The sequence below is a fragment of the Hyla sarda genome, chromosome 2, assembly GCF_029499605.1.
Source record: "Hyla sarda isolate aHylSar1 chromosome 2, aHylSar1.hap1, whole genome shotgun sequence".
Lineage (NCBI taxonomy): Eukaryota > Metazoa > Chordata > Amphibia > Anura > Hylidae > Hyla > Hyla sarda.
In genome coordinates this window covers 32,978,446-33,005,298 of record NC_079190.1, presented here as the reverse complement: position 1 = coordinate 33,005,298, position 26,853 = coordinate 32,978,446, and the positions used below count along the sequence as shown (strand labels likewise).

The 26,853-nt window shown below is 41.9% G+C and overlaps 1 protein-coding gene across 1 annotated transcript in view; it reads left to right on the top strand.

Moving 5' to 3' along the window:
- CWC15 (CWC15 spliceosome associated protein homolog) overlaps positions 1-26,517 on the top strand; it is a 32,058-nt gene extending 5,541 nt beyond the window's left edge. The window contains exons 4-7 of the mRNA XM_056561508.1: positions 1,342-1,424; positions 7,200-7,307; positions 24,229-24,347; positions 26,173-26,517. Of these exons, the coding sequence (XP_056417483.1) occupies positions 1,342-1,424; positions 7,200-7,307; positions 24,229-24,347; positions 26,173-26,302 (440 nt within the window). The 3' untranslated portion in view covers positions 26,303-26,517. The remainder of the gene's footprint in view (positions 1-1,341; positions 1,425-7,199; positions 7,308-24,228; positions 24,348-26,172) is intronic.
- Positions 26,518-26,853: the final 336 nt, after the last annotated feature.

Genomic DNA, 26,853 nt, shown 5'->3' with positions numbered 1-26,853 from the left:
ACTTCTGTTAAAAAAAATCCCAATCCTTCCAGTACTTATCAGCTGCTGTATGCTTCACATGAAGTTCTTTTCTTTTGGAATTTCCTTTCTGCCTGACCACAAGTGCTCTCTGCTGACACCTCTGTCCACGTCAGGAACTGTCCAGAGCAAGAGAGGATTTCTATGGGGATTTGCTCCTACTCTGGACAGTTCCTAAAATGGACAGAGGTGTCAGCAGAGAGCACTGTGGTCAGGCAGAAAGGAAATCCAAAAAGAAAAGAACTTCCTCTGTATTATACAGCAGCTGATAAGTACTAGAAGGATTGGGATTTTTTAATAGAAGTAATTTACAAATCTGTTTTAACTTTCTGGCACCAGTTGATTTAAAAGAAAATGTTTTCCAGTGGAGTACCCCTTTTATTCTGGGTGTATTTTTATTTTACCGTATTTTTCGCCCTATAGGATGCACCGGCATATAAGACGCACCCAATTTTAAAGGTGCAAAACCTAGAAAAAAAAGATTCTGAACCCAGCAGTGATCTTCAACCTGCGGACCTCCAGATGTTGCAAAACTACAACTCCCAGCATGCCCAGACAGCCGTTGGCTGTCCGGGCATGCTGGGAGTTGTAGTTTTGCAACATCTGGAGGTCCGCAGGTTGAAGACCACTGGATAGGAGGTAATACGTGTCCCCACCGCTCCAGACCCGTCACCGCTGCCCTGGATGTCGCTCCATCGCTGTCGCCGCGTCCCCGTGGTGTCCCCGTCGCTCCGGACGTCTTCTTCCCCGGGATCCACGCTCTCCGTCGCCGTCATCACGTCGCTACACACGCCGCTCCTATGGGATGTTGGGACGGCGTGCGCGACAACGTGATGACGTCGAAGGAGAGCGCCGCCATGCAGGGGATCCCGGCACGGAGCAGACACCGAGGGGGCAGGTAAGGTCCCTCCCTGTGTCCTGTAAGCTGTTCGGGACGCCGCGATTTCACCGCTCGGTCTTGAACAGCCGGGTTAGTGTCACTTTCGCTTCAGATGCGGCGGTCAGCTTTGATCGCCGCGTCTGAAGGGTTAATACAGGACATCACCGCGATCGGTGATGTCCTGTATTAGCTGCGGGTCCTGGCCGCAGGGACCGCTGCGATAGGTGTGTATTCGCCGTATAAGACGCAAAAACTTCCCCCCCCCCCCCCCCCCAGTGTGGGGAAGAAAAAGTGCGTCTTGTACGGCGAAAAATACGTTTTTTTTTTTTGTTTTTTTTTGTGTGTCAATGAGCATATATTTGGTTTTAGATGTCTCAATATTTTTGTATTAATCTCCAGTGTCTCTATTCTGTTATTAAACCTAATATTTTCCCACCTTTTAGAACACACATCATCTGTGTCCAAGAAGCCCCGTTTAGATCAGATTCCAGCAGCCAATCTGGATGCAGACGACCCGCTGACAGATGTATGTATTTCTCCTTTCCATCCTTACATTTAGTCTGGGGGGCTTCAAATCAACTTCAGGTTATTGACTGGTCCATATGAAATCACAGTTTAGGCCCCATTCACACTACAGGTATCCTCCTGTAAAAACCTCTGTTATTACTCCTGGCAAAAAAGTCCTGAAAATGGCCGTCAAAAAATCCCATTCATGTCAATGGGATTTTTTTTTTTTTTTTACCATCCTTTTTCATTAGGTATGTCCGTTTTTACTAATGGGAGTCACGTGACTATTTTGGGGGATTTGGCTGGATATATAAGACTGTTACAGTTTAACACTCATTGCCATGACTAAGACTTTCTGAAAGTCGAAACGCGTTGGTGCGTTTCGTTTGCGTGTTTTTACCTTTTTGTTGTGCACTATTTTGGATTTAAAAATGTTTCAATAAAGCCTGGATTTTTTTTTTTTACCTGACTGGGAGCCGGATCACCTTTCTCCCGTTTTTGTACTAATGTCCGTTATTTTTGCCGACACAAAAGATGGTGCATGCACAAATTTTTGGTCCGACAAAAATAATGGTCAAAAAACGGCCGTTAAATTTTAACATTGAAGTCTACAGTAAACGGATGTTATTGTCAGCTTTTTTTTTTTTTGTTGTTGTTGTTTTAATCCTTTTTTAACCTGATGTTGTTCATTCGTTATCATTAGAGATGAGCGAACTTACAGTAAAATTCGATTCGTCACAAACTTCTCGGCTCAGCAGTTGATGACTTTTCCTGCATAAATTAGTTCAGCTTTCCGGTGCTCCGGGGGCTGGAAAAGGTGGATACAGTCCTAGGAGACTGTTTCCTAGGACTGTATCCACCTTTTCCAGCCCACCGGAAAGCTGAACTAATTTATGCAGGAAAAGTCAGCAACCGCCGAGCCGAGAAGTTCGTGACGAATCGTACTTACTGTAAGTTCGCTCATCTCTAGTTATGTCACTTCATAAGGGGGTTCCCCTATCTCGTAATATGATGGAAGATATTAAGAGTGGAGCGGTGGAGGTTTGACATCTGGGACCCCCAATAAGTGATGTTGTAGGGCTGTTTCCCCTTCAGGTTACGTTCACACTTAACGCAGATTTGATGCGCAGGATTTTCTGCTGCAGATTTCAATGTAAACTAAAAGACTGAGCACAACTTCTAATCTGCAGTTGCAAATCCTGCGCATAAAATCTGCCCAGGATCCTGTACGTGTGAACTTACCCTTACTGTTGTTCCCTGTAAAGTTTCCCCCTGATCACCCACTGTGCAGGGAATTGTATCTATCTTGCACCTTTTTAGTCTCAGGATCTGGGGGTCTGTCCCCTGCGCAGCTTCAGGTGACCGCATCTGCAGGGATAAAACTTCTTAGTCAGCCCTCCACCTATTATCATGGGGCACAGGGCTGGTAACTCAGAACAAATAGAAAAATGCCCAGAACCCCCTTTTCTTTGGGAAAAAAAAAATATTTTTTATTAACCCCTTAACGACGAGCGCCGTAAATGTACGTCCTGGTGATGCGGTACTTAACGCACCAGGACGTATATTTATGTCCTAAGCATAACCGCGAGCATCGGAGCAATGCCCGGATCATGCGTGGCAGGTCCCGGCTGCTGATCGCAGCCAGGGACCCGCCCGTAATGGCGGACACCCGCGATCCCGCAGATGTCCGCCATTAACCCCTCAGATGCCGTGATCAATACAGATCACGGCATCTGCGGCATCGCGGTCACTAAAATGGATGATCGGATCGCCCGCAGTGCTGCCACGGCGATCCGATCATCCAGCACAGCAGACGGAGGTCCCCTCACCTGCTCCGCTTCCTTCCCGGCATCTTCTGCTCTGATCTGCCGTCCCGCAGACCAGAGCAGAAGATGACCGATAACCCTGATCAGTACTATGTCCTATACATAGCACTGAACAGGATTAGCAATCGAGTGATTGCTATAAATAGTCCCCTATGGAGACTATTAAAGTGTAAAAATAAGTTAAAAAATTAAGTAAAAAAAATGTGAAAAACCCCCTCCCCCAATAAAAACGTAAATTGCCCCATTTTCCCTATTTCACCCCCAAAAAGTGTTAAAAAAATATTTTATATACATATTTGGTATCGCCTCGTGCATAAATATCTGGACTATTAAAATAAAATGTTAATGATACCGCACGGTGAACGGCGTGAACGTAAAAATAAAGTCCAAAATAAATGCTTTTTTTATAACATTTTATTCCCCAAAAAATTTATAAAAAATGGATTATAAGTTCTATATAACCAAATATGGTATCAATAAAAAGTACAGGTCACGGCGCAAAAAATAAGCCCTCATACCGCCACTTATACTGAAAAATTAAAAAGTTATAGGTCTTCAAATTAGGGGGATTTTAAACAAACTAATTTGGTTAAAAAGTTTGCGATAATTTTTTTTATTTTTTTTTTTGCGCAACAGTAATAGAAAAGTATGTTATCATGGGTATCATTTTAATCGTATTGACCCAAAGAATAAATAACACATGTCATTTTTACCATAAATTGTACGGCGTGAAAACAAAACCTTCCAAAATTAGCAAAATTGCGGTTTTCTTTTTAATTTCACCACACAAATAGTATTGTTTTGGTTGCGCCATACATTTTATGGTAAAGTGAGTGATGGCATTACAACGGACAACTGGTCACACAAAAAACAAGCCCTCATACTAGTCTGTGGATGAAAATATAAAAGAGTTATGATTTGTTTTGAAGGCGAGGAGGAAAAAACGAAAACGTAAAAATAAAATTGTCTGCATCCTTAAGCCCCAAATGGGCTGAGTCCTTAAGGGGTTAAAGGGGTATTCCAGGAAAAAACTTTTAATTTTTTAATTTTTTTTTTTTTTTTTATCAACTGGCTCCAGAAAGTTAAACAGACTTGTAAATTACTTCTATAAAAAAATCTTAATCCTTTCAATAATTCTCAGCTGCTGAAGTTGAGTTGTTGTTGTTTTCTGTCTGGCAACAGTGCTCTCTGCTGACATCTCTGTCTCGGGAACTTGAGAGTAGAAGAGGTTTGCTATGGGAGTTTGCTTCTAAACTGGGCGGTTCCCGAGACACGTGTCATCAGAGAGCACTTAGACAGAAAAGAACAACTCAACTTCAGCAGCTCATAAGTACTGAAAGGATTAAGATTTTTTAATAGAAGTAACTTACAAATCTGTTTAATTTTCTGGAGCCGGTTGATATATAAAAAATATTTTTTTTCCTGGATAACCCCTTTAACATGTTGTGAACAATCACTGGACACAGCGTTGAAGCCCTTAGGCTGCTTTCACAATGTAAAGTTCTTCCGTGTTAAAGAGCCGTCCTAATATTCCGTTATGTAAAGCCTTAAAAACGGCCGTTACAAAATCCCATTAAAGTCTATGGGCTTTTTACATTATCCGTTTTTTAACCTGTCGTAGCCCGTGTGGGATTTTGTAACGGCCGTTTTTAAGGGTTTTCATAACGGAACAATATAACAGCTCTTTAAAACAGAAGTTTATAGTGTGAAAGCAGCCTTATACAGAGATTTTTATATTCTTATTTTAACAGCTCTGGAAGGGCCACAATGCTGCGTATTGTTCACGATATGTGAATAAAAGACCTTTAGAATGTGTCAGCTGATAAGAACCATTCGGCCCATCTAGTCTACCCAGTAATTAGAATACTTTGAATAGTCCCTGGCCCTATCTTATATGAAGGATAGCCTTATTCCTATTCCTATCCCTATCTTATATGAAGGATAGCCTTATACCTATCCCTATCTTATATGAAGGATATCCTTATCCCTATCCCTATCTTATATGAAGTATAGCCTTATGCCTATCCCTATCTTATATGAAGGATAGCCTAATACCTATCCCTATCTTATATGAAGGATAGCATTATACTTATCTCTATCTTATATGAAGGATAGCCTTATGCCTATCCCTATCTTATATGAAGGATTGCCTTATACCTATCCCTATCTTATATGAAGGATAGCCTTATACCTATCCCTATCTTATATGAAGGATAATCTTATGCTTATCCCTATTTTATATGAAGGATAGACTTATGCCTATACCTATCTTATATGAAGGATCGCCTTATGCCTATCCCTATCTTATATGAAGGATAGCCTTATGCCTATCCCTATCTTATATCAAGGATAGCCTTATGCCTATCCCTATCTTATATGAAGGATAGCCTTATGCTTATCCCTATCTTATATGAAGGATAACCTTATGCCTATCCCTATCTTATATGAAGGATAGCCTTATACCTATTCCCTATCTTATATGAAGGATAACCTTATGCTTATCCCTATCTTATATGAAGGATAGCCTTATGCTTATCCCTATTTTATATGAAGGATAGCCTTATAACTATCCCTATCTTATATGAAGGATAGCCTTATACCTATCCCTATCTTATATGAAGGATAGCCTTATACTTATCCCTATCTTATATGAAGGATAGTGTTATCCCTATCTTATATGAAGGATAGTGTTATCCCTATCTTATATGAAGGATAGCCTTATACCTATCCCTATCTTATATGAAGGATAGCCTTTTATCTGTCCCTATCTTATATGAAGGATAGCCTTTTATCTGTCCCTATCTTATATGAAGGATAGCCTTTTGCCTATCCCATGCATGCTTAAACTCCTTCACTGTATTTGCAGCGACCACTTCTGCAGGAAGACTATTCCATGCATCCACTACTCTCTCAGTAAAGTAATACTTCCTGATATTGCTCTAAAAACCTTTGACGCTGTAACTTGTATTATATTCGTTTCTTTAAAAAAAAAGGGAGTAGTGGACATTGATCAGAATGTACTGATGTTCAATTAGCAATGTACTATAGTAGAACATGGCGTTTGGCATTTACCATGTTTGCCTGCATTATATGGTAGCAGCTCCACCTCACAAAAAAACAAAAAAGGAGGCATAAAAAAAAAAAGTGTTTCTCTTCCAAAAGCTGCTGGTTTATGCCATTCCACTCAGTTCATTATATAGCGGTAGTAGGAAAAATAGGGAGAACTAAATGCATAATTAATCAGATTACCTATAATGTCAAATGGTAAATAGAATCTCAAGTTTTTTTTTTTTGTATTTAAATATTTATTTATTAAAAAAATTTTATTTAAATTTTTTTTTTATTTTGTGATACTTTGATCGTATCTAGAGATGAGCGAACTTACAGTAAATTCGATTCGTCACGAACTTCTCGGCTCGGCAGTTGATGTGTTATCCTGCGTAAATTAGTTCAGCTTTCCGGTGCTCCCGTGGGCTGGAAAAGGTGGATACAGTCCTAGGAGACTCTTTCCTAGGACTGTATCCACCTTTTCCAGCCCACTGGAACTCCGGAAAGCTGAACTAATTTATGCAGGAAAAGTCATCAACTGCCGAGCCGAGAAGTTCGTGACGAATGCGAATGTACTGTAAGTTCGCTCATCTCTAATCGTAACCTTCTGGTCCAGACTCTGCAGTTGTTATTTTGTCTCCCTGCAGACCTATGCCACTATGTAGAGCAGTGATTTCCAACCAGAGTACCTCCAGCTGCTGCAAAACTACAACTCCCAGCATGCCCGGACAGCCGAAGGCTGTCCGGGCATGCTGGGAGTTGTAGTTTTGCAGCAGCTGGAGGCACACTAGTTGGCAAACCCTGATGTAGAGAGCCGGGGATTGTGGAGGGTTTCTATAGGACTCCAGGGAAGGTCACATGTAGAGATTATTTTGCAGCGTCTTGAACTCTGTTGTTGGCTTTTTTTTCTCCCCTCTCAGGAAGATGAAGACAACGATTCAGATGAAGACAGTGACGATGACACCGCAGCCCTCCTGGCAGAACTGGAGAAGATTAAGAAGGAACGGGCAGAGGAGCAGGCCCGCAAGGTGAGACGCAGAAACTGCTATCTAATTCGGTTTCTCTCTTTTATTTATTTTTATTTTTTTAAATTTTTTTTTCAATTTTCAGAACATTTTAATTTTATTGGCTTCCAAAAGGCCCAAAAAATACAATATATATACAAGAATATTATACAAAAGAACGAGACAATCAGAAACCAAAAAAAAAATGCGAACTGGCAACAAGTATAGTGAATTTCCACACAAAAAATGATGACAGCGACAAGGGTGCAGAGGCTAAATGAATGTGCGTTGCGGCAAATTTGCATAGTCTGTGTAAACGGTGACTATTGTAGCTGATGGTTCTTATGGTAACAATTAGAGATGAGCAAACTTACAGTAAGTTTAATTCGTCACGAACTTCTCGGCTCGGCAGTTGATGACTTTTCCTGCATAAATTAGTTTAGCTTTCCGGTGCTCCTGTGGGCTGGAAAAGGTGGATACATTCCTAGGAAAGAGTCTCCTAGGACTGTATCCACCTTTTCCAGCCCACGTGAGCACCTGAAAGCTGAACTAATTTATGCAGGATAAGCCATCAACTGCCGAGCCGAGAAGTTCGTGACGAATCGAATTTACTGTGAGTTCGCTCATCTCTAGTCATGAACTTCTCGGCTCGGCAGTTGATGACTTTTCCTGCATAAATTAGTTTAGCTTTCCGGTGCTCCTGTGGGCTGGAAAAGGTGGATACATTCCTAGGAAAGAGTCTCCTAGGACTGTATCCACCTTTTCCAGCCCACGGGAGCACCTGAAAGCTGAACTAATTTATGCAGGATAAGTCATCAACTGCCGAGCCGAGAAGTTTGTGACGAATCGAACTTACTGTAAGTTCGCTCATTTCTAGTAACAATAAATGCGGCGGTACGGAAACGACTGTGTCACAGTCACTGTGGTTCGCGGTCATATTGTGTGGAAAAATAGTTACGCCTGTGACATCTTAAAGGGGTACTCGGGTGGAAAACTTTTTTTTTTTTTTTTTTTCTTTCTGGTGCTAGGTGTAAACTAGGGATCATCCAGCTGTTGCGAAACTACAACTTCCAGCATGTCCGGACAGCCAGAGGCTGTCCGGGCATGCTGGGAATTGTAGTTTTGCAACAGCTGGAGGCACCCTAGTTTGAAAACACTGCTGTACAGAAAGAAAGTGGGATATGGGATGCACATGATGAGTCAGGAGCGTAGTAGGGAATGGACTAGGAGTCGCACTACAGATACCAGGTGTAGTTTCGAGAGGTGAATTTGGGAATGTAAACGTGATCAGGAATAATGGCACGATAAGGGCCCATGCACTCTATGGAAATTTAGGGTGCGCTCACACGTGCAGATTTTCAGCGTATTTTATGCTGCGGATCCGCTGGTGAAGGCCCACACTATGCTGGCTTTACATGTGCTTGCTGGTAGTGGCAATACGCCGCGACGAGCAGACACACTGCGATGTGCGAGTCGCTGTATACTCGCACATCGCGGGAGCTCTCTGCCTAGCTCAGAGCAGGGAGAGCGGCCGCGATGTGAGAGTACGCCGTGCACATCGCTGCAGTGTGTCTGCTCGTCGCGGCGTTTTGCTGCTACCAGCAGGCACATGTAAAGCCACCATAGAGCGGGGCCTTCACCAGCGGATCCGCAGCTAAATACGCTGCGAAAATCCTCGCGTGTGAACGTACCCTCAGCAAGGAATTTCCTTGCTAACTCCATTCCGCCCCGGAATAGGGGTTTATTTTACACTGAATTTGCTGCGGAAATGAAAGGGTTACTCCGCTGGAAAACATTTTGGTTTTTTTTTAGATCAACTGGTGCCAGAAAGTTAAACAGATTTGTTATTCACTTCTATTTAAAAAAAAAAAAAAATCTTAATCCTTCCAGTACTTATCAGCTGTTTTATGCTCCACAGGAAGTTCTTTTCTTTTTGAATTTCTTTTATGTCTGAACACACTGCTCTCTGCTGACACTTCTGTCCATGTCAGGAACTGTTCAGAGCGGGAGAGGTTTGCTATGGGGATTTTCTCCTGGTCTGGACAATTCCTGACACGGACAGAGGTGTCAGCAGAGAGCACTGTGGTCAGACAGAAAAGAAATTAAAAAAAGAAAAGAATTTCCTCCTGTAGTATACAGCAGCTGATAAGTACTGGAAGGATTAAGATTTTTTAAATAGAAGTCATTTACAAATTTTATTAAAAATATATAAAATGTCAATTAATGTAACTTGGCCTCGTTGTACAGGGCCCTTGTGCCGAGGAAAAGAAATAGATTTACTTAATCATACACTTGTAATATATAATAAACACCGATATTTAGTATTTCTACAAAAATATAAAAAAGATATAGTAAAATATGTCACTTTCAATAGTCCAGTAACTGAAAACCGGACTATTGAAAGTGACATATTTTACTATATCTTTTTTATATTTTTGTAGAAATACTAAATATCGGTGTTTATTATATATTACAAGTGTATGGTTAAGTAAATCTATTTCTTCTCCTCAGCACAAGGGCCCTGTACAACGAAGCCAAGTTACATTAATTGACATTTTATATATTTTAATAAAATTGTATCCTATATTTGAAGCACGATCCAGCTATTTATTTATATTATTTCTCATCCATGTACAGTGATCCCTCAACTTACAATGGCCTCAACATACAATAGTTTCAACATACAATGGTCTTTTCTGGACCATTGTAAGTTGAAACCAGACTCAACATACAATGTACAGACAGTCCAGATCTGTGAAACGTGTCAATGGCTGGAAGAACCGACCAATCAGAATGGGTAATTTACCGGTAAAACACCTGTATTATTGAAGTGCATGCACTGATTGGTGTCTGGTAGCGCCCCCTACAGTACAGGGAGGTATTACATGTTCTGTACTACTCTTTACCTGTGCCAGGGTTATAGGACACTGCATGTCTGAAGAAGCGCCTGTCCTCTACATAGACCAGTGTTTCCCTCTTGTCCTGGTAAATTATTCAACCTTCTACATCATTGTTTCCCAATCAGGGTGCCCCCAACTGTTGCAAAACTACAACTTCCAGCATGCCCGAACAGCCTTTGGCTGTCTGGGCATGCTGGGAGTTGTAATTTTGCTACAGCTGGAGGCTCCCTGCTTGGGAAACACTGACCTAGACAGTAAGGATTTGCTTTATCTGTATTAGTTATCTACTTATTTTTCTTTAATCCTCACTTTTTTCCTAATTTTTGGATAACTTTTTGGTGCCTTTAGAACCGATTACCAGGTTTCCATAGAGTTCTGGTCTCAACATACAATGGTTTCAACATACAATGGTTGTCCTGGAGCCAATTAATACTGTAACTTGAGGGACCACTGTATCAGGTAACTGGTACTAGTCTTGAGGGGTTGGTTATTGTTTGAAAATATTGTTTTAAATTTCCAGCACCTGGTGTAGGTGCACAACCTCCTTACCTCGGCTAGTTAATTGTGAACTGCACAACCTCTTTGTTTTTTTTCTAATTTACAATTCTGTTTAACTTTCTGGCACCAGTTGATTTAAAAAAAAAAAATAAATAAATAAAAAATATGTTTTCCACCGGAGTACCCCTTTAACCTGAGGTCATCAGGAGGGACTGGTGGCCATGGCAGGCTGAAGCGGATGAAGTGGAGACCTGTGTCTGGGATGTGGTGCCCTCCTGTGATCGAGGCAGCCTGGAGCCAAAGGAAAGAAGTTTTTAGGTTAGGGCGCATTCACACCACGTTTTTGCAGTACAGTTCCCGTATACGTTTTCGATGTGAAAACCGTACGGAACTGTATTGAAAACCGTATGTATTGACTCTCCATTGAAAACCGTACGCCAAAAGATGCATCAGGTTGTCTGTTTTTTGCATCTTGTACGGTTTTGTAAAATATTTTTTTTATTTTTTTTTGTCCCCTGTACCCAAAACTGTAGCCTACGGTTGCCTGCACACCACATTTTTGCTATACAGTTCCCTTATACTGTTTCAAGCTAAAAACCGTATAGAAAACCGTATGCATTGACTTAATATTGTAAACCGTGTGTCAAACGCATCATCCGGTTTAGTCCGTTTTGCATACAGTCTTGCCCGTTTTTTTTTTTTTTTTCTCCCCATACCCAAAACCGTAGTCTACCACGTTTTTTGTTCCAGGTGAAAAACAGTATTCGTATTTTTTTATTTTTTTTTAACATGGGAGTCAATGGGAACCGTACAGAACTGTATGTGCGTACGGTTCCATCTGGTTTTCCCCATACGGTTTTTGACTTTGCTGTTTTTTTTTTTTATTGGAATTTCAATCAAACAAGTAAAACTTTATTCAAAATGGAGTGAAAAGTTAAAAACGTATACGTTTTTTTTTCCCTTAAAAAACAGATGCAACCGGACACCATTTTTCAAACCGTATCCGGATTAAAATTTGTTCACACGTCTTGATACAGTTTAGTCCGGTTTTGATAAATCAGTTTTTCATCAAAAACCTGATACGGGAACCGTATTGCAAAAACGTGGTGTGAACCCGGCCTTAGAATTAGTGATCTCACACAACCGATGACCAGTAGAGATCCAGCGCTGGATACTGTAAGTAACAAACTGTATAGGAAATGTCATCCGTTTATAACTCTGTACTGACAATACAACATCCATCATGTGGACTAGGAGTCGGGTTTTCTCAGTAGTTTCCCTGTAGAAAGTGACAATAGAAATGTGGATGACATGAATAAGTTCTGTATGTTGTGTGGTTACCTATATATGAGGGGGCTTGGTGTGATATTGGGAAAATACATAGGACCTCTAGTGATCATCGCAGAAGAGAATAGATCCCGACACTGTGCTACAAGCTCACAATATTTCTGCTATAGGTTCAATTTTATACAATACAGAATAGCAAGAAAGATGCAAGTAATTCTGCCCAAATGGTGTAGGCAATAGACATGTGCAGAACCAAAAATTTCGTTTTTTTTCGTTCGTTTTCGTTTTTTAAAAATGTTCGGTTCTGTGAATATTCGGAATGTCGTGCATTCGTCATATTCGGTTTTCGGATGCATAGGCTAAAATTTTGTTGCATTTGTTAATAACATTGAATGCATTTGTCAATTCGGATCTTTCGTTTATATCTGTAAAATTTGTTAAATTTAGCATTCGTTACTAAACGAAATGCACATTAGTTTCGCTTGCTGAGCCTCTTTTGTAATAAATAGCAGTTGTTACCTTAGGATTCTGGTTGTTTTCACCTTTTTTTGCAGTTTTCTCTGTGTAGGAAGGAAAGTTTTCCTCAGATAAACCCAATGAAAAGAATCTAATTCATTCCTTACATTCGGTTTACTGATAACGAGTGCATTCCTTATTCGTTAACATGCATTATTCGTTATACGTTATTGAACGAATGCATTAGTTAACTGTATATTCTTATTCTTTTTCGGAAATATTCAAAAAAATTTTTTTCGTGCATTTGGATTGTAACGAACACCCGAAAACGGGAAAATTCGTTAAGTTTAGTATTCGTTCCGAAACGAATTGCACATGTCTAGTAGGCAATAGAAAGCCAAATACTGTGAAAAAAAAACAGATCCTCCAATAAGTCAGTGACATTGTATTTTTATTTTTTGTTTATTTTTTTTATTATTATTTTTCCTTCCTTCCATCAGGGGGCACTGTTTTTTCCAGCTTAAAGGGGTTCTCCGGTGGAAAACATGTTGTGTTTTTTTTGTTTGTTTTTGTTTTTTTTTCTCCATCAACTGGTGCCAGAAAGTTAAACAGATTTGTAAATTACCTCTATTAAAAAATCCTAATCCTTCCAGTACTTATCAGCTGCTATATGCTCCACAGGAAGTTCTTTTTCTTTTTGAATTTCCTTTGTCTGACCACAGTGCTCTCTGCTGACACCTCTGTCCATTTTAGGAACTGTCCAGAGTAAGAGCAATTCCCCATAAAAAAACCTCTCCTGCTCTGGACAGTTCCTAAAATGGACAGAGGTGTAAGCAGAGAGCACTGTGGTCAGGCAGAAAGGGGAAAAAAAAAAAAAAAAAACTTCCTGTGGAGCATACAGCAGCTAAGTACTTGAAGGATTAATATTTTTTAACAGATCAGCTGCTGTATGCTCCACAGTAAGTAATTTTTTTTTTTTTTTCTCCCTTTCTGCCTGACCACAGTGCTCTCTGCTTACACCTCTGTCCATTTTAGGAACTGTCCAGAGCAGGAGAGGTTTTTTTTATGGGGATTTGCTCTTACTCTGGACAGTTCCTAAAATGGACAGAGGTGTCAGCAGAGAGCACTGTGGTCAGACAGAAAGGAAATTCAAAAAGAAAATAACTTCCTGTGGAGCATATAGCAGCTGATAAGTACTGGAAGGATTAGGATTGTTAATAGAAGTAATTTACAAATCTGTTTAACTTTCTGGCACCAATTTATTTAAAAAAAAAAAAAAAATTGTATCAAAAGTATTCTATACACCAGTGTTTCCCAACCAGGGTGCCTTCAGCTGTTGCAAAACTACAACTCCCAGCATGCCCGGACAGCCGAAAGCTGTCCGGGCATGCTGGGAGTTGTAGTTCTGCAACAGCTGTAGGCACCCTGGTTGGGAAACAACGCTATACACTGATAAGCCATAACAAAACCCGATGATGGGTGAAGAGGATTAGAGTGATTTTTCTGGAGACAATGGCGCCTGTCAGGGGTGGGATGTTTTAGGCAGGAAGTGACCTGTCAGTTCTTGAAGTTGATGTTGGAAGCAAAGAAATGGAGCATATGTAACGATATGGGTGACTGTGCATCTCCACAATGTCCTTTAAAGGGGTATTCCAGGGAAAAACTTTTTTTTATATATCAGCTGGCTCCAGAAAGTTAAACAGATTTGTAAATTACTTCTATTAAAAAAATCTTAATCCTTTCAGTACTTATGAGCTTCTGAAGTTAAGGTTGTTCTTTTCTGTCTAAGTGCTCTCTGATGACACGCGTCTCGGGAAACGCCCAGTTTAGAAGCAAATCCCCATAGCAAACCTCTTCTAAACTGGGCGTTTCCCGAGACACGTGTCATCAGAGAGCACTTAGACAGAAAAGAACAACCTTAACTTCAGAAGCTCATAAGTACTGAAAGGATTAAGATTTTTTAATAGAAGTAATTTACAAATCTGTTTAACTTTCTGGAGCCAGTTGATATATATATATATATATATATATATATATATATATATATAAGTTGTTCTCTGGAATACCCCTTTTATTTATCAGATTTTGGTAGTGGTAATGCCACTGTAAACTAACCCTTGGTGGCCTACTTACCCTAAACCCAGGGCCCTGGCATATGTAACCATTCACATTCTATTAGCCTTTATATTTACTATGGCATTGTTTCTCTGTATAATGTGTAATACCTGTAGACTTATTTGCACAAATAATAAGGTCCTCTACATGACCCGATATCAACTCCTCTTTGCTTAAATAATGAATATAACACCAGGTGACCAATATCAGTGTAAAGAGGTGCCTAAACTTTACCTTTTTATTGGTTATATAAAAAATATGAAGCAAACTCAGTGTTTCAAGTGCTGTATATACGGTACTGCTTACAATTATAAGAGCTGTTAAGAAAAAAGTAGTATTACTGCTCCGGGGTGCTGGTGTTAAATTAAAAGCACATCATAGTCTCATAAAGACGATCTCTAAAAATCACTCCATTTCCAGGTGACTGGTTCTCCCAACGCGTTTCTATAGCCTTTTTCTGCAACGTCATCAGGGGAGTTTTTTTGAGCATAAGGAGTGTCAAATGCGCTATCAGGGTCTGTTAAAGGGGTACTCCGGTGGAAAACTTTATTTATTTATTTATTTTTTATGAACTGGTGCCAGAAAGTTACAGATTTGTAAATGACTTCTATTAAAATAAAAAATCTTAATCCTTTTTAGTACTTTTTAGCAGCTGTATGCTACAGAGGAAATTCTTTACTTTTTGAATTTCTTTTGTCTTGTCCCCAGTGCTCTCTGCTGACACCTCTATCCGTGTCAGGAACTGTTCAGAGCAGGATAGGTTTGCTATGGGGATTTTCTCCTGCTCTGGACAGTTCCTGACATGGACAGAGGTGTCAGCAGAGAGCACTGTTGACAAGGCAAAAAATTTTTGTCTGAGCATACAGCTTCTAAAAGGTACTGAAAGGATTAAGATTTTTTAATAGAAGTCATTTACAAATCGGTTTAACTTTCTGGCACCAGTTCATAAAAAAAAAAAAATAATAATAAATAAATAAATAAATATATATATATATAATATTAAATATAATATATATTAAATATAATATATATATATATTAAATATAATATATATATATATATATATATATATATATATATAAATATAATATATATATATATATATTCCACCGGAGTACCCCTTTAAACCCCTAAAATGAAGATACACCAGACATGATAAATTACAGGGTATGCATTAATGTCCAGTTAGCTCTTAATCATGATATAGACAAAGTAAAGAGAAAATAAACCGTATGGGCATATTTCTTGAAGTCATCTGCCAGCGAGGGTCCGTCTCAAGCCCTCTAGCTGGTAACCAGTTCCGTGACTCCTATCTAGAGTAACCGGTGGGGCGCACTCTCGCAGTGGCGAAGAGACCGGCTGACTTCCAGCCCAGCGCTGTGGGGTTCATAGAAGAGAGACAGCTCCTTAGCAAATATCAGAATCGGCCACTGTTTCACAGTGTTTTCCAACCAAGGTGCCTCCAGCTGTTGCAACAATACCCCTCGCAGCATGCGCGGACAGTCTTCGGCTCTCCGGGTATGCAGGGAGTTGAAGTTTTGAAACAGCTGAAGGCACCCTGGTTGGGAAACACTGTCATAAACACTGTCCAGTGACTCTATAGTAAAGATCAAAAGGCCACTATGATGGGGGACGGGTTGGTCTCATTCCCTGTAGAGTCCTGCACAGGTTCTAGGCACTCAAGAAACGTGATGTGACCAACCTAGACCGGTCATCTTCTTTCCAAGGGTTCCATAGCGTCATGGTCTTCCCTTGTGGCACTGTTTTCTACCCTGTGGCCACTAAGCTGTCAGAGCACGATGGGAGTTGTAGTTCTGCAACAAGTTGTTCTCCAGTGCCTGGGTTAGGCTGGGTTGACATCACGTTTTTTCCCATACGGGAGCGCATACGGCAGGGGGGAGCTAAAACCTTGCGCTCCCGTATGCCTTTCTATGCGCTCCCGTATGTCATTCATTTCAATGAGCCGGCCGCAGTGAAACGTTCGGTCGGCTCATTTTTGCGCCGTATGCGCTTTTTCCCCGCAAAACTGTGGTCAACCACGGTTTTAGGTCCGGCTGTAAAAGCGCATACGGCGCAAAAATGAGCCGACCGGACCGAACGTTTCACTCCAGCCGGCTCATTGAAATGAATGACATACGGGAGCGCATAGAAAGGCATACGGGAGCGCAAGGTTTTAGCTCCCGCCTGCCGTATGGGAAATAACGTGATGTGAACCCAGCCTTACACAGTAACATGAGATCCATGATGGTGATCACCACTCACCCCCTGCACAGAATCTTAGGATTTCCTAATTAAATTCCTCGGTTTAGACCAGTGGTCTCTAATCTGTAGCCCTCCTAGATGTTGCAAAACTACAACTCCCAGCATGCCTGGAGTTTTGCTTTTGCAACATCTGGAGGGCTGCAGTTTGGAGACCACTGGTTTAGACCTTGATCGCTTGACGTTTGTTTCCTCTATTTATTTAACTCTGATGATTTCCACTTTCATTAACATTCCCATCACTTGACACAAGCAGATGGAAACACTTTCTCCTTCCAAGATAATCTAATCTCACAGCGACACATTCTGCACATTATGTGTGGATGACAGAAGTGGATGGCGCGGTAGCTGCGGCTCGGTCGACCGGTGTCCTGTAATTAGATAGGCCGTCTGAGTAATCAGCGCTAATGTGCAGGGTCTCCGGAGCAGCCCGGCAGGGCTCTGACTCTGAATACAAATGCTTGCTGAGGCTTTAATAACCTTCTTACAGTAATAGCGGGCACTGCCAAGTGTTCCCCAAACCTGTAGCTTTTCAGCCGAAGGGGCATGCTGGGAGTTGTAGTTTTGCAACAGCTGGAGGCACCATGGTTGGGAAACACTGGGTTGGTGTAACAACCAATCTTTAAGTTTTTCCAGTAATTTAAAAGCCATATGCCATATAAGATGTTCTGCAGCAGCCATCGAATGTATTGGCTTTTGATTATGCTTTTAGCGCCCCCTGTGGCAGAGTTGTGCCTGGAAAAGGAAAGTGAAACACTACAGTTATGCAAAACTTATCCTCTGTCCTCAGGATTAAGAATAAGTGTCTGATTTCTGGGACCCCCGCGATCTCCAGAATGGGGCCAGTCTCTTGCTTCTGAATGCTCCTGCCTTCACCGTTTCGAGTGAGGCAGGACATCACTGTGGCCGGTGACTGATGGGCCAGAGCCATAGCTCCCAAGACCAGACTTTAAAGGGGTATTCCAGGGAAAAACTTTTTTTTATATATCAACTTGCTCCAGAAAGATAAACAGATTTGTAAATTACTTCTATTAAAAAATCTTAATCCTTTCAGTACTTATGAGCTTCTGAAGTTAAGGTTGTTCTTTTCTGTCGCAGTGCTCTCTGATGACACCTGTCTCGGGAACCACCCAGTTTAGAAGCAAATCCCCATAGCAAACCTCTTCTAAACTGGGCGGTTCCCGAGACACGTGTCATCAGAGAGCACTTAGACAGAAAAGAACAACCTTAACTTCAGAAGCTCATAAGTACTGAAAGGATTAAGATTTTTTAATAGAAGTAATTTACAAATCTAAAAAATACAGTGTAGCCCGGACCTTCTAGGTGAGTATAAAATGGATATACGTGGATCGTGCTTCAATAATAATTATCATTTATTTATAAAAATAAGATTTCAACACTTCTCACAGGGCCCTTGTGAGAAGAACATACATATTAAAAGGCAACCTAACAATGTATTAGGCAATAGTATTAAAATTATACACTTGGCATAGAGTAATAGAATAAAATAGCAGAGTAAGTAATCTGTACCATGCAAATATATTAGAAAGTTGCTCTTCTAGATGTTTAGGGTAAATATGTCCCTTTTAGATACAGTAGCAAACACTCTGTGTTATTAGAAATTGTTACCGGTCTGTAAATTGTAGCTCAGGCGATGGATATTGCTCCCGCAATAGCTGAATGTCCGTGGTGTGTACAGTTCACTGTGCGGTGCTTCCAATTGTAAGCCTGGTCCAGTAGGGTCTGAGTGTGGTGGCAGTCGCTGTCGGATAAGGCGCTGGCAGGCACCGAAGATCGTAGTGGTGTCCGGGGACTGCTGGCGCTGGCGTGCGCTGGAGTTGGTATTCCTCACCGCTTTGTTAGTTGGTAGACAGGACCATATACTGGAGGGCTGGAAGTTCACCTCGTGGTGCCGGCGTCTGACGTCAGAGCCGGGATGGCTACACCAGGATAGTTGCACCGGGATGGATCTGAACTGCTGAACCGGGTAGGTAGCAGAGTGAGAGCGCTAATGATGGTACAGTTCATGAAGTGTAACTGGCCATAAAATTTGGGCACAGTTCAAGTACTACTATGCCAGTAGATAATGACTAGACGCGTTTCAGGGTTGTATAATATAACCCTTTCCTCAGTAGTCATGATAGTTGCCATAGATCATCAGTTGTTTTATATGGGCACAAATCCCACCCCTTAACACATTGATAGATAATAATAAAAAGCATAAATGGATTCAATGGATTATCAACCGATCCATTGAATCCATTTATGCTTTTTATTATTATCTATCAATGTGTTAAGGGGTGGGATTTGTGCCCATATAAAACAACTGATGATCTATGGCAACTATCATGACTACTGAGGAAAGGGTTATATTATACAACCCTGAAACGCGTCTAGTCGTTATCTACTGGCATAGTAGTACTTGAACTGTGCCCAAATTTTATGGCCAGTTACACTTCATGAACTGTACCATCATTAGCGCTCTCACTCTGCTACCTACCCGGTTCAGCAGTTCAGATCCATCCCGGTGCAACTATCCTGGTGTAGCCATCCCGGCTCTGACGTCAGACGCCGGCACCACGAGGTGAACTTCCAGCCCTCCAGTATATGGTCCTGTCTACCAACTAACAAAGCGGTGAGGAATACCAACTCCAGCGCACGCCAGCGCCAGCAGTCCCCGGACACCACCACGATCTTCGGTGCCTGCCAGCGCCTTATCCGACAGCGACTGCCACCACACTCAGACCCTACTGGACCAGGCTTACAATTGGAAGCACCGCACAGTGAACTGTACACACCACGGACACTCAGCTATTGCGGGAGCAATATCCATCGCCTGAGCTACAATTTACAGACCGGTAACAATTTCTAATAACACAGAGTGTTTGCTACTGTATCTAAAAGGGACATATTTACCCTAAACATCTAGAAGAGCAACTTTCTAATATATTTGTATGGTACAGATCTTACTCTGCTATTTTATTCTATTACTCTATGCCAAGTGTATAATTTTAATACTATTGCCTAATACATTGTTAGGTTGCCTTTTAATATGTATGTTCTTCTCACAAGGGCCCTGTGAGAAGTGTTGAAATCTTATTTTTATAAATAAATGATAATTATTATTGAAGCACGATCCACGTATATCCATTTTATACTCACCTAGAAGGTCCGGGCTACACTGTATTTTTTGGTTTTCCTTTTCTAGCAATTAAGGTATAGTTGCTTGTCCCGTTTGACCTCGGTGCGTAATAGTTGTGAGCTGCACACACCTACATAGTTTTTTAATTTACAAATCTGTTTAACTTTCTGAAGCCTGTTGATATTTATAAAAAAAAATATATATTTTTTTTCCTGGATAACCCCATTAATCCCCTATACCAATGGTCTTCAACCTGCGGACCTCCAGATGTTGCAAAACTACAACTCCCAGCATGCCCAGACAGCCGTTGGCTGTCCGGGCATGCTGGGAGTTGTAGTTTTGCAACATCAGGAGGTCCGCAGGTTGAAGACCACTGCCCTATACTCTAGATAGGGTATAAGTTTTTGCAGGTATGTATGTATGCCCTCCCCTTTTCCGGTGCTAGTTTAGCACTGTATGCTGTTTTTTTTTGCTAGTACAAAACTGCTGACAGAAGTGGATAGGGCTGAGCTGCAATACCAGACACAGCCACTGGATAAAAGTGGTGCAGTTTCTGGGGGGGTAAGAGCATTACTGCTCCTCAGCTCTGCTTCCTCTGCACAGCTATGATGTCCGTGTCTCTTTATAGCCATTAATACGTTGCTCTGCCGGCTGTTATGGCTCATCGAGCAGTAATTACATCTCCGCACAGCGTTGTCTTCCCGAAGGCACAGAATTTGGGTCAGGCCAAGCGACGTGCAGAGTGCCACCCTTTTCACTGAAGTCAGAAGAAAGCGTCTCCAACAAAAAGCCGGGGGGCCTTTTGTTTAATTATGTGCGGAGCGAAGAAACCACAGTCCAAGAATGTAACCTCTTTCCATTTCACGAATCTTCCAGGAAACTGAGACGTCCTTTTTTTTTTTTTTTTGGCCAGAGTTAGTTTACTTCTGACCGACATGAGCAGTGGTCGTATTGAGTTGTGTTTGGGGTCATTATTATGTGTGAATACTGTATCTCCCCAGTGCCAGCAGCATTCATAGAGGCTGAGACCATGACCACCATGGTGACTGTAGACACGCTTGTCTTTGTGCTCCTCACCTGGTTGTCACCACACGCTTGTCTTTGTACTCCTCACCTGGTTGTCACCACACACTTGTCTTTGTGCTCCTCACCTGGTTGTCACCACACACTTGTCTTTGTGCTCCTCACCTGGTTGTCACCACACACTTGTCTTTGTGCTCCTCACCTGGTTGTCACCAGACACTTGTCTTTGTGCTCCTCACCTGGTTGTCACCACACACTTGTCTTTGTGCTCCTCACCTGGTTGTCACCACACACTTGTCTATGTACTCCTCACCTGGTTGTCACCACACACTTGTCTTTGTGCTCCTCACCTGGTTGTCACCACACACTTGTCTTTGTGCTCCTCACCTGGTTGTCACCACACACTTGTCTTTGTGCTCCTCACCTGGTTGTCACCACACACTTGTCTTTGTGCTCCTCACCTGGTTGTCACCACACACTTGTCTTTGTGCTCCTCACCTGGTTGTCACCAGACACTTGTCTTTGTGCTCCTCACCTGGTTGTCACCACACACTTGTCTTTGTGCTCCTCACCTGGTTGTCACCACACACTTGTCTTTGTGCTCCTCACCTGGTTGTCACCAGACACTTGTCTTTGTGCTCCTCACCTGGTTGTCACCACACACTTGTCTTTGCTCCTCACCTGGTTGTCACCAGACACTTGTCTTTGTGCTCCTCACCTGGTTGTCACCACACACTTGTCTTTGCTCCTCACCTGGTTGTTGCCACACACTTGTCTTTGTGCTCCTCACCTGGTTGTCGCCACACACTTGACGCCATCTGAACCAAATAAGTTTATCTTGATCTCATCGGACCACAGGACATCATTCCAGTAATCCATGTCCTTAGTCTTCTTGTCTGTCTGTGGTCTTTCTTGGGCTTCATCTTTAGAACAGGCTTCGTTCTGGGACGACAGCCATGCAGACCAATTTGATGCAATGTGCGGCCTATGGTCTGAGCACTGACGGGCTGATTTGCCCCCCCCCCCCCCACCACCCGTTCAACCTCTGCAGCAATGTTAGAAGCACTCATACATCTATATTGCAAAGACAACCTCTGGATATGATGCTGAGCGCGTGCACTCAGCTCCGTTTGGTCGACCATGGCAAGGCCTGTTCTATGTGAAAGAGCTTTATGATCTTGCCCACCGTGCTGCAGCTCAGTTTCTTGTAGCCTAGGTCATCTTTATTTCAGCTCCTCACAGAGTTCTTAAGGAGCCATGTTGAGCTTCCGGTGACCTGTTTTAGAGTATGAGAGCAATAACACCAAATTTGACACCTGCTATACATTTACTTATTAGAAGAGTGGACTGGCTTATAGGAGATACTGTACATTGTTTACCCAACTTTTCACGGTTGTATATACATTCTAAAATGCAGTTCAGATCTGATATGCGCCATTAGGTGCCCTACAGCCTGCCATCCTGTTGGGGGTGTAAGGCACGCCTGTAAACTTAAATATACACTGCTTAAAAAATAAAGGGAACACTAAGATAACACATCCTAGATCTGAATGAACTAATCGTATGAAATACTTTCGTCTTTACATAGTTGAATGCGCGGACAACAAAATCACACAGAAATTATCAATGGAAATCAAATGTATCAACCCATGGAGGTCTGGATATGGAGTCACACTCAAAATCACAGTGGAAAACCCCACTACAGGCTGATCTAACTTTATGTAATGTCCTTAAAACAAGTCACAATGAGGCTCAGTAGTGTGTGTGGCCTCCACGTGCCCGTATGACCTCCTTACAATGCCTGGGCATGATCCTGATGAGGTGGTGGATGGTCTCCTGAGGGATGTCCTCCCAGACCTGGACTAAAGCATCTGCCACCAACATATGCACAGTCTGGGGTGGATGGAGCGAGACATAATGTCCCAGATGTGCTCAATCGGATTCAGGTCTGGGGAACGGGCGACCAGTCCATAGCATCAATGCCTTCCTCTTGCAGGAACTGCTGACACACTCCAGCCACATGAGGTCTAGCATTGTCTTGCATTAGGAGGAACCCAGGGCCAACTGCACCAGTATATGGTCTCACAAGGGGTCTGAGGATCTCATCTCTGTACCTAATGGCAGTCAGGCTACCTCTGGCAAGCACATGGAGGACTGTGCAGCCCCCAAAGAAATGCCACCCCACACCATTACTGACCCACCGCCAAACTGGTCATGCTGGAGGATGTTGCAGGCAGCAGAATGTTCTTCACGGCGTCTCCAGACTCTGTCATGTCTGTCACGTGCTCAGTGTGAACCTGCTTTCATCTGTGAGGAGCACAGGGCACCAGTGGCGAATTTGCCAATCTTGGTGTTCTCTGGCAAACACCTTCATGGAGTCTGTTTCTGACCGTTTGAGTGGACACATGCACATTCGTGGTCTGCTTGAGGTCATTTTGCAGGGCTCTGGCAGTGCTCCTCCTGATCCTCCTGATCCTCCTTGCACAAAGGTGGAGGTAGTGGCCCTGCTGCTGGGTTGTTGCCCTCCTACGGCCTCCTCCACGTCTCCTGATGTACTGGCCTGTCTCCTGGTAGCGCCTCCATGCTCTGGACACTACGCTGACAGACACAGCAAACCTTCTTGCCACAGCTCGCATTGATGTGCCATCCCAGATGTGCTGCACTACCTGAGCCACTTGTGTGGGTTTTAGACTCCATCTTATGCTACCACTAGAGTGAAAGCACCGCCAGCATTCAAAAGTGATCAAAGCATCAGCCAGGAAGCATAGGAACTGAGAAGTGGTCTGTGGTCACCACCTGCAGAACCACTCCTTTATTGGGGGGTGTCTTGCTAATTGCCTATAATTTCCACCTGTTGTCTGTTTCATTTGCACAACAGCATGTGAAATTGATTGTCAATCAGTGTTCTTCCTGAGTGGACAGTGGGATTTCACAGAAGTGTCATTGACTTGGAGGTACATTGTGTTGTTTGTGTTCCCTTTATTTTTTTGAGCAGTGTGTGGTTTTTAGAAAATGCTGGCTTTATTTTATAACCTTAAGTAATGTAGTAATTCTGTTTTTTGCTGATTAAAGAACCTGTTCTGCTATTTCATTGTAACCACCAGGTGGCGCTGTCATTGAAAGCACTGAATAGTCCATGACATTCCCCCTAATAGTAACATGCAGGAAATAGTTAATACTCCAGGCTATTTACCAATCTGTATTCTCTGATCTAAATATTTCCAACCCCCGAGGTGAACCCTAATGCATATATGTTTAATAAAAGGAACTAGAGCAGAAAGCCGAAGAGGAGAGGATTCGTATGGAGAACATTCTAAGCGGCAATCCCCTCCTGAACCTCACTACTCCCATCGTGGCTCAAGCAAGCTTTAAGGTGAAACGGAGGTAAGTTTCTGTACTGATCTACATTATTAACCACTTAATGCAGTATGGTTGGTTAACCCTGTAAATGCTGCAGTCAATAATGACAGTGTCACCATTTGGCTTCACAATCAGCAGTATATATATCAAGGTTTTCGCTGAGATTGAATTACCCCCCCCCCCCCCCCGGGGCGCCCCAATGATTGTGCCTTTTGGTAACATCATCATCATTTCACAATTATACTATGCTCAGCACTAGAGTCGAGCAGATCTACCGTAAGATTTGGTAAGATTTCCACAACTTCCTGTGGAGTATACAGCAGCTGATAAGTACTGGAAGGATTAAGATTTTTAAATAGGAGTAATTTACAAATCTGTTTTAGGCTGGGTTCACACCACGTTTTTGCAATACAGTTCCCATATACGTTTTCAATTTGAAAACCGTATGGAACCATATTAAAAACCGTATGCATTGACTCTCCATTAAAACCGTACGCCAAAAGATGCATCAGGTTGTGTTCGTTTTGCATCCTGGACAGTTTTATCAGTTTTTTTTTCCCGTACCCCAAACCGCAGCCTGCCACTGCTTTTGGTCCGGGTGAAAAACTGTATTGAAACCGTATACGGTTTCTTTAACATGGGAGTCAATGGAACCGTAGAGAACCGTATGAGCGAACGGTTCCATTCGGTTTGTGCCATACGGTTTTTGACTTTGCATAGTTTTTTTTCAAAGAAGTGAAACTTTATTCATAATGTATGCGTTTTTTCTTTAATAAAAAAATGCAACCGGACATCATTTTTCAAACGGTATACGGGTAAAATTTGGACACTTGTTTTGATACAGTTTAGTCCGGTTTTAAGGAATCCGTCCATCAAAAACCTGATACGGGAACTGTATTGCAAAAATGTGGTGTGAATGCAACCTAACTTTCTGGCACCAGTTGATATGAAAAAAATTAATTTTCCACTGGAATATATATATATATATATATCAACTGGCTCCAGAAAGTTAAACAGATTTGTAAATTACTTCTATTAAAAAATCTTAATCCTTTCAATAATTATCAGCTGCTGAAGTTGAGTTGTTGTTTTCTGTCTGGCAACAGTGCTCTCTGCTGACATCTCTGCTTGTCTCGGGAACTGCACAGAGTAGAAGAGGTTTGCTATGGGGATTTACTTCTAAACTGGGCGGTTCCCGAGACAGGTGTCATCAGAGAGCACTTAGACAGGAAAGAACAACTCAACTTCATCAGCTCATAAGTACTGAAAGGATTAAGATTTTTTTTTTAATTGAAGTAATTTACAAATCTGTTTTAACCTTCTAGCACCAGTTGAGAGATAGAAAAAAAAAAAATAATAATAATAATATAATATAATCAAGTTTTTTTTTTTTCCTGGATAACCCCTTTTTAAGCCTAAAGATCTATGTGCAGGTGAAAGCTGGCAGCATTGACTCGATTTGTTAGCACAGTTCCTTGGGTGTTGTATTAAGTACCCGTAGACATCCTATGGCAGTGTTTTCCAATCAGGGTGCCTCCAGCTGTTGCAAAACTACAGCTACCAGCATGCCCGGACAGCCTTCGGCTGTCCGGGCATGCTGGAAGTTGTAGTTTTGCAACAGCTGGAGGCACCCTGGTTGGAAAACACTGCCGCATGCCTCAGTGTTGCTTCCATATGACACGTAATTCTCCCTTTTAGGGGAAAATACCTTTTTTGCCATATTGTGACATATGTTGGAATATAATAGTTTGTCCCAAAGTAACTACGGACACGATTACTGTAATATGAGCAGAACATATTGATCCTGTATTCATCATTTACCCCCCCATATTGTGTCTTTCCACTCCAGGTGGGACGACGACGTGGTGTTCAAGAACTGCGCCAAGGGAGTGGACGAGATGAAAAAGGAGAAGAGATTCGTGAACGACACGCTGCGCTCCGAGTTCCACAAGAAATTCATGGAGAAGTATATCAAGTAGTACAGTTTTATGTGCTCCGGGAAGAAGACGAGGAGATTTTCATTTTAACCTGGAATACTTGCGGACATCATTCAGTAGTCATCACATCATCAATACCATGTGATGGAGAACTTGTCATGTGTCGCCCCCTGTCTTGTATCTGCACGTTCTATGTGAATAAAAGGCTTGTTTTTTTTTTCTCTTTTTAATAATTTTTTTGTGTTTTTTTTTTTTATTTTTTTTTTTTTTTTTTTTTGCGAATCCCGCACACGTGTGTGTCTGATATTAAACCAATGGTCCCGCTGTCATCTAGTGTACTAGAGTGTTATTTAGTGCCGTAAAGGGAACAGGTCACATCCCAAAAAAATGTTATCTGCCAGCAGCTTGTTATAGAGCAGGAGGAGCTGAGCAGATTTTGCATTAAGTTTCAGGATAATTTGTCAATAGGTAATATAATAAAGTTCCTCAGTCCTCAATTTACATATTGGGACAGATGGTAAATTGAGGACTGAGGAACTTTATTATATTACTTTTTTTTCTACCACTCTCTGGGTGTAAGGGTACGTTGACAC